The sequence below is a fragment of the Elgaria multicarinata genome, chromosome 1 (assembly GCF_023053635.1).
Source record: "Elgaria multicarinata webbii isolate HBS135686 ecotype San Diego chromosome 1, rElgMul1.1.pri, whole genome shotgun sequence".
NCBI lineage: Eukaryota > Metazoa > Chordata > Lepidosauria > Squamata > Anguidae > Elgaria > Elgaria multicarinata.
This window is the reverse complement of record NC_086171.1, coordinates 40,854,306-40,868,029: the sequence shown is the minus strand read 5'-3', so window position 1 is coordinate 40,868,029 and position 13,724 is coordinate 40,854,306. Positions and strand designations below refer to the sequence as shown.

Genomic DNA, 13,724 nt, shown 5'->3' with positions numbered 1-13,724 from the left:
AAGGAGGACAGGGCTCCTGTATCTTTAACAGTTGCATAGAAAAGGGAATTTCAGCAGGTGTCATTTATATATATGAAGAACCTGGTGAAATTCCCTCTTCGTCACAACATTTAAAGCTGCAGGAGCTATATTACCAGATTTAAAAGAGGGCAGGGCACCTGCAGCTTTAACTGGTGTGATGAAGAGGAAATTTCACCAGGTTAATTGTATCCAGTTCTGAGCACCACATTTCAAGAAGGACGCAGACAAGCTGGAGCGTGTTCAGAGGAGGGCAACCAGGATGATCAGGGGTCTGGAAACAAAGCCCTATGAAGAGAGACTGAACGAACTGGGCATGTTTAGCGGGGAGAAGAGAAGATTGAGGGGAGACATGATAGCACTCTTCAAATACTTAAAAGGTTGTCATGCAAAGGAGGGCCAGGATCTCTTCTCGATCATCCCAGAGTGCAGGACACAGAATAATGGGCTCAAGTTACAGGAAGTCAGATTCCGGCTGGACATCATGAAAAACGTCCTGACTGTTAGAGCAGTACGACAATGGAATCAGTTACCTAGGGAGGTTGTGGGCTCTCCCACACTAGAGTCATTCAAGAGGCAGCTGGACAAGCATCTGTCAGGGATGCTGTAGGGTGGATTCCTGCATTGAGCAGGGGGTTGGACTCGATGGCCTTATAGGCCCCTTTCAACTCTACTATTCTATTATTCTATGATACATACAAATGACACCTGCTGAAATTCCCTTTTCAATACAACTGTTAAAGATACAGGAGCCCTGTCCTCCTTTTCATATCGTCACCCTACCTTTGTTAGAAGGTTGAAATGCCTCTCCTAAGATTTAGGGTGTCTCTACATTAAGCAAAACTTCTGCAAAGACCTGCACTCTTACCGTGGGTTTCTGCTTTCGGGTTCTTTGTGGTATTAGGATAAGCTTCTTTATATGGCAGGCACGTGGATTGATTCAAGGGAGCGCCTCCCTCCCTGGCATGTGGGAAAAGGGCAGGGGAGCCTTGTTTTCGTTACTTAACTTGTGCTGTACTGTTTCCTTTCAGCCCCCAGGATAGGGTGACCATATGAAAATTAGGACAGTGCTCCTGTATCTTTAACAGTTGTATAGAACATGGAATTTCAGCAGGTGTCATTTTTATGCATGCAGCATCTGGTGAAATTCCCTTTTCTATGCAACTGTTAAAGATACAGGAGCCCTATCCTCATTTCCATATGGTCATCCTAACCCAGGAAACCCAGGACTTACTTCTGAGAAGATGTAAGATTGTACTGTAAGTCTGCAACCCTCACCACACTTACTTGGGAGTAAGCCCCATTGAAGTTAAAGTAATCAGATTTGACTCCCTTTGTTGCATGGAGGCAATTTTACCCATTTCTCCCTCCAATAGCAGGGAAAGTCCATCCTCGGCAATTTCATAGTGTAATGCCAGCTTTGCACACTGTCAAATTCAAGCCATTAAGGGTTTCTTCCAGCTTATCTCTGATGTTTTTGAAAACAGAATAAGGAGCCCGGGGGGGGGGGGGGGGGATCCTGGCTGTTGATGACGTCATGCAATCAACCTGCAAACTTCTGTGAGTGGCCAGTCACAAGCATGCTATAAATCACTCATTTAAGGGAGCCCTTAGTTACTGACAGGAAAAGTTTTAAGTTAAAATTCACTGGTATTTTTTATGTTTTAGCCCCACCCCTGCCCCTGTGGCTCAGGAGGGGGGGATGTTGGGGGAAATCCTCCCTCCCCTGCTTATAACTTTACTACTGCAAATCACCTTCTCCAGATCCTGCATGGGGTGCAGGAACCTCAATTTTGTATGACAACGAAGGAGGCTTGGGGGCTGTTAACTCAACTCCGTGCAGGTGAAGAGCTGCCGAGGGACAAACTGAACATGATGCCATTAGGAATCTTTTTTGAAGCCTAAAAAGCAGGAGTGGGACTTGGTTTCTTTCCCTTCCCCAACATAGTCCTGATCTGTATTGGAATCCCCATGTGTGCTATCTATACTTTAAAAAGCCATTCATGCAATTAAACATTCATTCATATTATAGCATTTTTATCCTCCCTCTTTTGTATCTGGTCACTCTAATATGGCTCCTGCAGCTTTAACTGTTGGGATGAAGAGGGAATTTCACCAGGTGCTGCATGCGTAAAAATGGCACCTGCTGAAATTCCCTTTTCTGTACAAGTGTTAAAGATACAGGAGCCTGTCCTCCGTTCCATAGGGTCACCCTACTTTAGTCTCCATGTTGTAGGCCAGCACAAATTTTGTAGCCCCATCTGAGCCAATTATCAGGCCATCAGAGGCTCCATAACCTTTCTGCTTTTGTTCCTTGCGTGTAGGAGGAGACATGACAATGGCAACCGCTACTGACTTCCTCTGCAGAAAATGGAGGAACCTGCTCTTCGTGGGTGTGGGGAAAATTCACCTGGCAGGGGACATTTTTTAGTTCGGAATTAACCAGAACATCTTGAATTGCAGCATTCTTTTGAGACGACCATGAATATCTTCCCTTGGAATGAGGATGGAGGTGGGGGGGCGTACAGTGTATTATCAGTCCCAATTGGCTTTGTAAACAAAGCACAGGCCCTTGCCATTATTTTGGTTATTATGGTTATGATCATTATGCTGCATCCAAAACAACTGACTGTCTAGTGTAAAGTCCCGGCATGCTCAAACCAGGAGAATCAAATGCTAAAGACTATAGGGTGACCCTATGGAAAGAAGGACAGGGCTCCTGTATCTTTAACACTTGTATAGGAAAGGCAATTTCATAGAATCATAGAATAGCAGAGTTGGAAGGGGCCTACAAGGCCATTGGGTCCAACCCCCTGCTCAATGCAGGAATCCACCCTAAAGCATCCCTGACAGATGGTTGTCCAGCTGCCTCTTGAAGACCTCAAGTGTGGGAGAGGCCACAACCTCACCAGGCAACTGATTCCATTGTCGTACTGCTCTGACAGTCAGGAAGTTTTTCCTGATGTCCAGTTGGAATCTGGCTTCCTTTAACTTGAGCCCGTTATTCCGTGTCCTGCACTCTGGGAGGATCGAGAAGAGATCCTGGCCCTCCTCTGTGTGACAACCTTTTGAGTATTTGAAGAGTGCAATCATGTCTCCCCTCAATCTTCTCTTCTCCAGGCTAAACATGCCCAGTTCTTTCAGTCTCTCTTCATAGGGCAGGTGTCCTTTGTATGCATGCAGCACTTGGTGAAATTCCCTCATCATCATGACAGTTAAAGCTGCAGGTGCCCTGCCCTCTTTTGTATCTGGTCACTCTAGTACAGCTCTTGCAGCTTTAACTGTTGTGGTGAAGAGGGAATGGTCAACCTGCCTGACAGAGTTCCAGAACTATTTTGAAGTCTACCCCCATCCATTGTGTTGGGGAACACTGGGTACTTTACAGTTGGTGCATGACCGAAACTAGCTTGAGTATCATGTTGAATCCAAAAGCCCAACCCAAGTTTTATTGGCCAGAAACCTTATCTTTGTGCTACTGGTTGAGAGTGCAAGAACAAGCCTGTATGATTCAGCAACTGCAGTAGAAGAGATTTCTGTACCTAAAATCTATGTCAGCTTTTCCCAAACTACCCTCCAGATTTGGACTATAACTCCTATCAGCCCTGACCATTGGTTATGCTGGCTGGGGGTGGTGTGAAATGAAGTCCAAAATATCTGGAGGGCACCAGGTTGAGGAAGGCTGATCTATGGTACATAAAATAGAAATCGGTGAAGCTGATAACATAACTGAGCTTGAATGATGCTCAGCTCCAAAGCAGGTGTGCTTCCAGACCGACCACTTTTAGTGCTGCCTATCAAAAGACACTGTACAGTGGTGCTGTCTTTCCCTCCTTAAAAAAATCTTGTGGCGTAAGAATTAAGGTGGTAAAAACACATGGTAGAGAAGATAAATGGGAGACCTGGAGCCCCTGTAAAATACTGTAAATGAGGTAGGACGATTGCACAATAAAAGGCTCACCTGGAAGCACGAATTAATCACTGGCATTCTGATGTGCTAAGCTAAAGGATATTTACAGCTGCTCTATATTTATTACAGTCCTACTTTCCAGACACCCTGCTTTTCAAACAGTTCTCATTTTTTTGTTCCGCATTCCTTCACTGAACGAGATTATTCCCTCCCAAGATTATTCTGCACAGAGAATTCCAGAAAAAGTGCTCTTGCCCACCAAAATAAATGGATATAGATTATCTCTCTTTTCTTGTTCACAGCAGTTTTTCTAGATGAACATGACAGGCTTTGCCAAGTGATGCTATTATTATTATTATTATTATTATTATTATTATTATTATTATTATTATTATTATTAGTTTTAGGGGGTTCTATGATGAGGAATTTGCCTGTTTTTTATTCATAGAATAGCAGAGTTGGAAGGGGCCTACAAGGCCATAGAGTCCAACCCCCTGCTCAATGCAGGAATCCACCCTAAAGCATCCCTGAGAGATGGTTGTCCAGCTGCCTCTTGAATGCCTTCCCTTTGCTGTTTGGGTGTACATTTCCTGCTGTGCTGCGGTCAAGTCCATTAAAGAGTGGAATCCTGGAAAGCAGGATTGTTGCAAACCCTTTGAAGGAGTGGTTTGCCCAGGTATGATAATCTCAGCACAATGACCTCTATCTCTTCCGTATTTTTGTTGCACATGAAGTTTGCATATATAATTTTTTATAGTGTAGTGATTTCTAACCGAGCTACAGTTATTACGCAAACAATAACCTCCCACATAGAGCTTCTGGGTGGTGGTGCTCTCTGTGTCTCTCTAAAACATGCACATACATATACCCACGCACACACACATTTATCTGGTTAGTCCATCCAGTATTGACATCAAAACACCACCAATGTTTCTTCTGCAAATAATCCTACATAGGGCACAATCCTATGCATGTTTAGACAAGAAAAAGTCCTACATTTCCCAGCATGCTGCTGGGGCAGACTGGGAGTTATACTTTTTTTTCTGCCTAAACATGCAAAAGATGTCTAAACATGCCCTTACTGCATGCTTTTTATTATTATTATTAAAGCATTCCTTATGCCTATGCTAATTTAATACACCTACCAACTGGCAAGCAACCTTACCCTCCTTGTCTAATTTTGCCATAACCTGGTACTTTAGCCTGTTTGCTTGGTTTTTCTTTTGTACTTCAACTTCTACAATCCCCAAATTGATTTTTTTTCGGTCAATTTCAGCAAAACAAAACAAATAATAGAAAAAAAAACTAAAGAAAAGAAGGAAAAAACATTTATTCATTTATTTATGAAATTTGTATACCGCTCCATATCTGTAACAGATTGAGTTAAATAATGTAACTACACGTGTTAGAAGTATCCATTTCAATTAGCTACCACATTCTGAAAAAAGTATATACATTTTTATAAAAAAAGCAGACCAAGTATTCATCTATATGTCGATTCACGAGTGGTGCCTATATACCACCCTTTCAAATGTTGATAGTGTTGAGGTCCTCAATCCATTGCATTACAGGAGGTGAGCATTTCTTCTTCCAGCGTTGATAATATCAGTCTTTTGGCTGTCAAAGGGGCTTGGAAAATCCATTTACTCTGATCATGCATTAATTTCCAAGGTTGAATGAGAATATAATTTGTCACTAGAGAGCAGCAGTGTCATAAAAGGTAGCCAGAAGAGATGGCAAAATCGGGAGTCTACAGGCATTCAGAGGAGTCTGTTGCTTTTGCCTTTTTATTGTAGCTGAAGTAGCAAAGTAGGTGGCAAGCATATCAGCATATATGCTGATATGCTGATATATGCTGATATGGCCAGAATTTTGCCATTTCCAAATAATGTCAGCCACATCACAGTAGTGATTGCACAGAACCATTAGATTAATTAGCATGGAATAATGTGCACCTTAATAGAGATTAGATTCACTGCGCCATATTTTTTTTGTGTGTGAAGAGAGAGCTTCGGCTACTGGGCAGTATAAAAATGTAACAAAAAATAAATAAAATTTATTGTTTCAGCATAAATGCTGAACCGGCATTTGTGAACCGCCCAGAGAGCTCCGGCTATTGGGCGGTATAGAAATGTAATAAATAAATAAATAAATAAATAAATAACACCTGGCCTCAGGGGAAATGGATCAACATCACTGAATTTTAGGGAAGTAGGGAGTGAGGGAAGGGGTCGACTTTGAAGCCTTCCCCACTCATGGTTTTCATTTTATCCTGTTTATTTATTGATTTGTTACATTTATGTCCTGCCAAAGATCATAAATGTTCTGCCAAGGTCACGCCACATGAGCAGCGCAGTCCCAGGCATACTTACATCTAGAAGTCAGTCCCGTGGAAGCGGGGCTGACTTCCAAGCAATCATGCATGCATAAGGTAGGGTGACCCTATGAAAAGGAGGACAGGGCTCCTGTATCTTTAACAGTTGCATAGAAAAGGGAATTTCAGCAGGTGACATTTGTATATATGGAGAACCTGGGGAAATTCCCTCTTCATCACAGCAGTTAAAGCTGCAGGAGCTATACTAGAGTGACCAGATTTAAAAGAGGGCAAGGCGCCTGCAGCTTTAACTGCTGTGATGAAGAGGGAATTTCACCAGGTTCCCCATATATACAAACGACACCTGCTGAAATTCCCTTTTCAATACAACTGTTAAAGATACAGGAGCCATGTCCTCCTTTTCATAGGGTCACCCTACATCAGGCTGCGCTGTAAACCTCACGTATTTTGGAGAGGGTGAAACGATGAGTTGGGGAAGACGGCACTCTGCACATGCCCAGAGGCAGCAGCAGTGTTCTCTTTAGCTGCTTCAAATATCCATCCCAGCCTCTCTCCGCCCCGCCCACCACAGAAAAGAGAGCCAGGCCCGACTCTAATGAAAGGTCCCGGGGCTAAGCGAGGCGCGGGCAGAACCCTGCCGGGGCCGCGAACGCTCCTTCCTCCACCTGGAGGCGGCGACCGGAAGCCGCCGTTGCTAAGGGCCTGGTCCCCGCGTCAACGAAAGCGGGCCCTTAGCAACGGGAACTTTTTTGCTCCGCCGAGATGCTGCCGAGCGGGGAAAGAGGCGCCATGGGCCGCCAGAGCCCCGAGCCCTCCATGTACAGGCACAGGCCCGCCTCGGAGCTGACTCAGGTGAACAGGGAAGGCCGCAGCCGGCCAGCAGCCTCTCCCCGGAGCCTCCCCTCCCCGTCGTCCTTCGCCCCCCCCTCTCCAAAGGCGCCTCCTTACCAAGGGCAGCCCTTGCTTTCTGGACCCTGCCCGTGGCAGATCACTGCCCCTCTTTGGCTTTTGGGGAGGGCTTGGGGATGCCTCTAAAAACGGGAGAGGCATATAGGGTGACCCTATGAAAAGGAGGACAGGGCTGCTGTATCTTTAACAGCTGTATTGCAAAGGGGATTTCAGCAGGTGTCATTTGTATATATGGAGAACCTGGTGAAACTCCCTCTTCATCACCACAGCTAAAGCTGCAGGTGCCCTGCCCTCGTTTAAATCTGGTCACTCTAGTATAGCTCCTGCAGCTTTAACTGCTGTGATGAAGAGGGGATTTCACCAGGTGTGACATGCATACAAATGACACCTGCTGAAATTCTCTTTTCTTAGAACTACAAGTTCAACCACAGCTTTTAAAGCTCAACTAAAAACTTTTCTTTTTCCTAAAGCTTTTAAAACTTGATGTTGTGCAGACTTCTACTGTTACTTTCTACTGTTACTTTTACCCTACCCTGTACCTGTTTGCATTCTCTTCCCCTCCTTATTGTTTTACTATGATTTTATTAGATTGTAAGCCTATGCGGCAGGGTCTTGCTATTTACTGTTTTACTCTGTACAGCACCATGTACATTGATGGTGCTATATTAATAATAATAATAATAACTGTTAAAGATACAGGAGCCCTGTCCTCTTTTTCATATGGTCACCCTAACCAACACAACTGGAGGGCACCAGGTTGGGGAGGAAGGAAGTGAGGCAGTTGACTTCCTTGTGCCCTTTAGCAGCAGTTAAAGGAATACATTGGAGAGGGCACATAAGGACAAACCAGGATGATCAGGGGTCTGGACACAAAGCCCTATGAAGAGCGACTGAACGAACTGGGCATGTTTAGCCTGGAGAAGAGAAGATTGAGGGGAGACATGATAGCACTCTTCAAAGACTTCAAAGGTTGTCACACAGAGGAGGGCCAGGATCTCTTCTCGATCCTTCCAGAGTGCAGGACACGGAATAACGGGCTCAAGTTAAAGGAAGCCAGATTCCAGCTGGACATCAGGAAAAACTTCCTGACTGTTAGAGCAGTACGACAATGGAATCAGTTACCTAGGGAGGTTGCGGGCTCTCCCACACTAGAGGCCTTCAAGAGGCAGCTGGACAACCACCTGTCAGGGATGCTTTAAGGTGGATTCCTGCATTGAGCAGGGGGTTGGACTCGATGGCCTTGTAGGCCCCTTCCAACTCTGCTATTCTATGAAAAGGCAGGAGCCACACCAAGCAAGATATAGTGGTATTGTTGGAGCCCAGCTCTGAACCAGAGTAACCTACAGTAGTTGCCATGCTTAGTTGCTAAGGAAATGTTGCAAAATGTCTAAGAGAAGCCATTTTAAGATAACCAAAATCAAGTGAATGTTCTCCAGGGAACAGTGAGTACTGTAGATGCTTGCCAAGAAAATGTATTTCTGTGTACTTTCTTTTCAGCTACAAATTTCCTGTTAGATGGTGCCTACGTAGGCGGCACCAGAAAAGATAGTGTATATTTTTTATTTTATTTTATTTATTTATTTATTACATTTTTATACCGCCCAATAGCCGAAGCTCTCTGGGCGGTTCACAAAAATTAAAACCATCATAAAACAACCAACAAGTTAAAAATACAAATACAAAATACAATATAAAAAGCACAACCAGGATAAAACCTAGCTACCTCCCTTGCGAGGTAGGCACATACTTTGCAGCAATTAGCTGCAGAATAAATGTAAGTGCCAAGGTTCGCTTGGCACCTACATTATATGCCTTTAGACACCAGGTGAAGACCTTTTTATTCTGCCAGCATTTTAACAGTCTATAAATAAATTTTAACTTGGTGTTTTAAATTTAAAATTTTGCATTGCTGCTGTTTTTATCTGGTTGAGCTTTTATATTGTATTTTATATTATGGTTTTATGCTGTTTTGTACTTTGAATGGTTTTAATTTTTCTGAACCGGCCAGAGAGCTCTGGCTATTGGGCGGTATAGAAATGCAATAAATAAATAAATAAACGTTGTTTGACCCATACTTCATCTCCTCTCCTCATTGTGTGCTGAATTTTACTTGGGACACCAGGGAACGAGCTATTTTTGCAACAGTATGAAAGAGGTATATGATATGTGTCAACAGTTGTCAGTGCACTTCAATACCGCTATAAAGCAGTCGTGTGGCTCCTGCCTTTTGTATACTGCTTTCATACCACTTTTATAGTGCAATATCCTGCTTGGTGTAAATGAGGCCTTCGAGATTTGCTTTTGGTGACAGTGAGGGCAATATCCCTTATGCATTTAGATTGGGTTACAGATGCATGTAAAAATAAGTGCCCACACACATAGGCTAGAAGAGCTTCTCCGATCATGTGCAGAGTGTCTTTCATTCTCCCACAGCTCCTTTGAGATTTTGTTCTGGGGGCAGAGAAGGAGAGTATTCCTTATGAATTTTGACTCAGTTACAGATGCACGTTAAAAAAGAAAAGTGCACACACCGATAGGTTAAAAGTGTTTCTCTGATCATGCACAGAGTGTTTTTCCTTCCCAGTCTATTCACAGCACATCCCAGATTTGATTCTGAGGCCTGTGAGGAGACCTGAGCATCCCTTATGCGTTTTAACGCTACTACACATATATGTTAAAAAAAAGAAGTCATCATATATGCCATATATTATACGGATGTACCCTGCCATTGCATTGTTTTCCCCCATCCACAGCCATAACTGCCCATGCAAATAATAAATGCTCCTGAATGTCTTTGGGTTGCGAGTGACTATTCATTAACAAGGACACTGGAGATTAAGCAGTCTTTAAAACATTCTTATATTACAAAGGAAAGAAAGAAGGAAAATTAATCTTGCTTTAATAGCACTGTTCTTTGGAAGTCAATAAAAGACAAGCTGCTGCAGAATAAATAAATTATTATATGAATATATGTGTAATGGGAGGGAAAGGGCCCAGGCAGAGATCTTTGGTGGACGAGAGCGTTACAAAATATTGCATTGGCCCTATTTCATCAGTGCAGTGTTGGAGAGTGTGCAATTCCTTTCCCACCCCCTGTATTCAAGATGTCTTCGGGTTTAATTGTATACCCCTGCCCTCATCCTGGGATCCCTGTGAAATATTTCCATATCAGTACCCATCCCTTATACCTGACAACTTTTTCACCCTCTGTAGGACATTTCCCATTTGCTAGCAAGCATCTTTAAGAACATGTACACTGCAGAGGTGATAGGGGCGGACGCGGTACAAAACATGATCAAGTCCCGAGGTGGAGACAATTCCCATCATGAGCTGTTTGTGAAAGAGTTGCAAAAGGTAAACTCTCCATTTAGTCCTGCAGAGGCGACTAGATAAGAGCTAATTGAATGCTGTGTTTTGAGTCACCAGAATAGGTTGTTTTATGCCAGTACAGAAGTGAGGCTGTAGCTAGACCTAAGGATTATCCCAAGATTGTCCTGGGGTCAAACCTGTTCATCTAAGTGCCACACAAGGCATCCAGCGCTCAGGCAGGGACGAACCCGGGATGATTCTGGGATAAACCTTAGGTCTAGCTATGGCCTAAGTTATCTTTAGCAAAGCAGGAGCCAAATATGTATATTAAAATACATGTTATTAGTATTAGTTATTGCTTATACTGTGCCATCAGTGTACATGGCACTACAGAGTTGGGAATAAGCTGTGAGGCAGTGTGTTGTGGTGATTATAGTATCAGACTATAGGCCTGTTCAGACATGACTGGCCGAAAGGTGATTAGGGAAACCATGACACACGCTCGCATCACATGACCAAGAACTGCACGGCGTGCATGGTTTCCCAAGTTGTCGTTAGCCCCTTGGCCTCCCACTGCCAGTTATCCCAGTGGCTGTTGTGCCAGGAAAATGTGCATACCAGCTGCTCCATCCATTGCTAGGAAACGGGGACCATAGAGTCCAACCGTGACGCCTAGAGCAGCGGTTCTCAACCTGTGGGTCATGACCCCTTTGGGGGTCGAACGACCCTTTCACAGGGGTCGCCTAAGACCATCGGAAAACAATGGTCTTAGGAAACGAGCTACATAATTTTGCTACATAACAGTAGCAAAATTACAGTTATGAAGTAGCAACGAAAATAATTTTATGGTTGGGGGTCACCACAACATGAGGAACTGTATTAAAGGGTCGCGGCATTAGGAAGGTTGAGAACCACTGGCCTAGAGTGTTGCAAAAAGTGATGGACGCTCTAGGCGGGCAACTTCATGGTTGCCATGAGGAGCCCAACGCACAACACGGCAAGCCACTCTACAAAATAATTGTAAAACAGGTTGCTGGGCTTATTGTCTTCATCAAGACAGTTTGTGTTTGAGGTTAATGCATGGACTGCTTTACAGCCACCCTGAAGACCTGTTGAAGGTTTATATTCGCACATAAATAAAATGAATAACCATGAATTCAACAATTACCATATCAGGTCCGTATTGAATATAACGACCGACTGACAGAGGCAGACATGTTAGAAAGGCACATCATCCAAGCAAGGGCACGAGCCACAGCAGAAGAGGAAAGAATCCTGAACATGTATAAAGAGGAAGTTCCAGATGACTACCGTCACATTGCCTTGCCACCAGGTGAGGGAAAAGAAAATTTGGCATCTCGAATGCTAACAGAACTCAGACCAAAGGGAAATCTTCTTTCTGATTTGCAAGGGAAAAGCTAAATCAATTCAGTAAGGCACGGTCCCCGACTTTTTTGGTCCAATTTGGGGAATTTGAAAAACTACCTAATCAGTAGATCACCGCTTTGGCATCCAATAGCAGCCCCTTCAGCCCCATGGGAATGTTATGTAGAGACCCAGAAACCTCCGCTGAATGGAGTGAGCTGTGTGTGTGTGTGTGTGTGTTAGGGGTAGGGGAGTCCCCCAAAAATTGGCCAGAGAGATCTTCCACAAACAGAGCCTTTTCTCTCACGTATGGTCCCTTCCTCTAGCAGAAAGTAGATCCCTGATCCAACCCACTGTGTTTTCAGTTGTATCTAGGAATGGACAGAAATAGTTACCTCTAACTTTGAACACTTATCTCTCTTTAAATATGAATGTTGTAGTGAAGTCTACCTTCAGATGGTGTGTGGATGATGAACTCCTTAAAAAGCATGATTTAATCTGCCCTCAAGATTATATCACGGACCCAGCACTCCTTACCCGAGCACCTAAAGGTAACTTTTATAGAGAGACTGTAGTGGCTTTTCAAAGATGTAATTTAGGAATCACATAGTTAAACATGAAAGAACTGTGTGAAATTACCAGCATTTGTAAGTACCTCCTTTCCTCCAAACAGCATGGGGATATCACACTCTAGTCTCAAAATGGCCCTGTGAAATAGATTGCAAGGACACATAGATCCACACTCCAAGTCTACGTCAGTTTTATATGCTTTTCACAGTTGTCCATAGAGTCCTGGGAATTGTAGTTTGGGGGGGGGGGTTTGACAATTCTCAAAAATGGGTTGATTGATTGTGTTTATTAGTCCACCCTAAGTTCTCCAGGTAAAATCCGAAGCTCCCCTCTAGAACTACAGTGCTAATGTTCCCTGAGGAGCGAGTCTTAACTGTTGAAACCCGTTCAAGTCTGTGATGTAGATATGACCCTAGTAGCTTGCTTAAAGCCAGCCTGTAGTTCAATAACTTGTCCCCACAGAACAGAAAGTGGTGAGGCAGCACTTCAAAGGGTTCAGCTTTCTTAAGCAGCATAAGGTCCTTAAATTAATGGGACATGCTGTGGAAGAGAGGGATGAGTGTAGTGTGTGTTTTTATCCAAAAGTTAGACCTTCAAGGTAGATATCAAGAATGCTAAAAGAACAGTCAATTAAAAATAAATAAAAGAGAGAGCTAAGAACAAAAGCCTGGAATAAACAGCAGCACTAATAATAATAAATAGATTGCGAACCCTATTGAAAGGCACATTTAAATAAGACTGTTTTCAACTGGACACCTAAAAGAATCAAGAGAAGGGGCCGGCCAAATCTCCTGCAGCAGAGAGTTCCACAGCTTAAGTGCCACCACTGAGAAGGCCCTGTTCTGCATTTCCTCCAACTGTACATCAGGTCTTCCTCGAAAGACTGAGGGCAGGATCATTTGGATGGAGTGGAGTACTTTAGATATCCAGATTCCAAAGTGTAGCTTGCTAGTGTATGTAAACGATTACTTTTTTCTTTCACAAAATGGCACATGGGGTGTTTCCTTTTAAACTGACCCCTGGATAGTTGATATGTACTCTGTTTTTATGCTTTTTATAGTTTTAAATGTTGTATATTGGTTTTTAAATGTTAGATGTTTTTAATCTTTGTAAACCGTCCAGAGAACTTCAGCTATGGGGCGGTATATAAATGATAATGATAATAATAATAATAATAATAATAATAATAATAATAATAATGTCTTTTCCATTCGATTTTCTCTGATTGCCACTCAGAGTTGGAATTGGAGGTTTGAGACATATTTCATGGAGAAGATTTCACCTTTGACAACCATCCCTCCTTGTGTGAAA

General features: G+C 43.3%; 1 protein-coding gene across 1 annotated transcript in view; it reads left to right on the top strand.

The window, feature by feature from the left end:
* Positions 1–7,011: 7,011 nt before the first annotated feature.
* The window catches only part of DLEC1 (DLEC1 cilia and flagella associated protein), a 57,989-nt gene continuing 51,276 nt past the window's right edge, over positions 7,012–13,724 (top strand). Inside the window, exons 1-4 of the mRNA XM_063126515.1 lie at positions 7,012–7,112; positions 10,383–10,523; positions 11,655–11,811; positions 12,284–12,394. Coding sequence (XP_062982585.1) covers positions 7,023–7,112; positions 10,383–10,523; positions 11,655–11,811; positions 12,284–12,394 — 499 coding nt within the window. The 5' untranslated portion in view covers positions 7,012–7,022. The remainder of the gene's footprint in view (positions 7,113–10,382; positions 10,524–11,654; positions 11,812–12,283; positions 12,395–13,724) is intronic.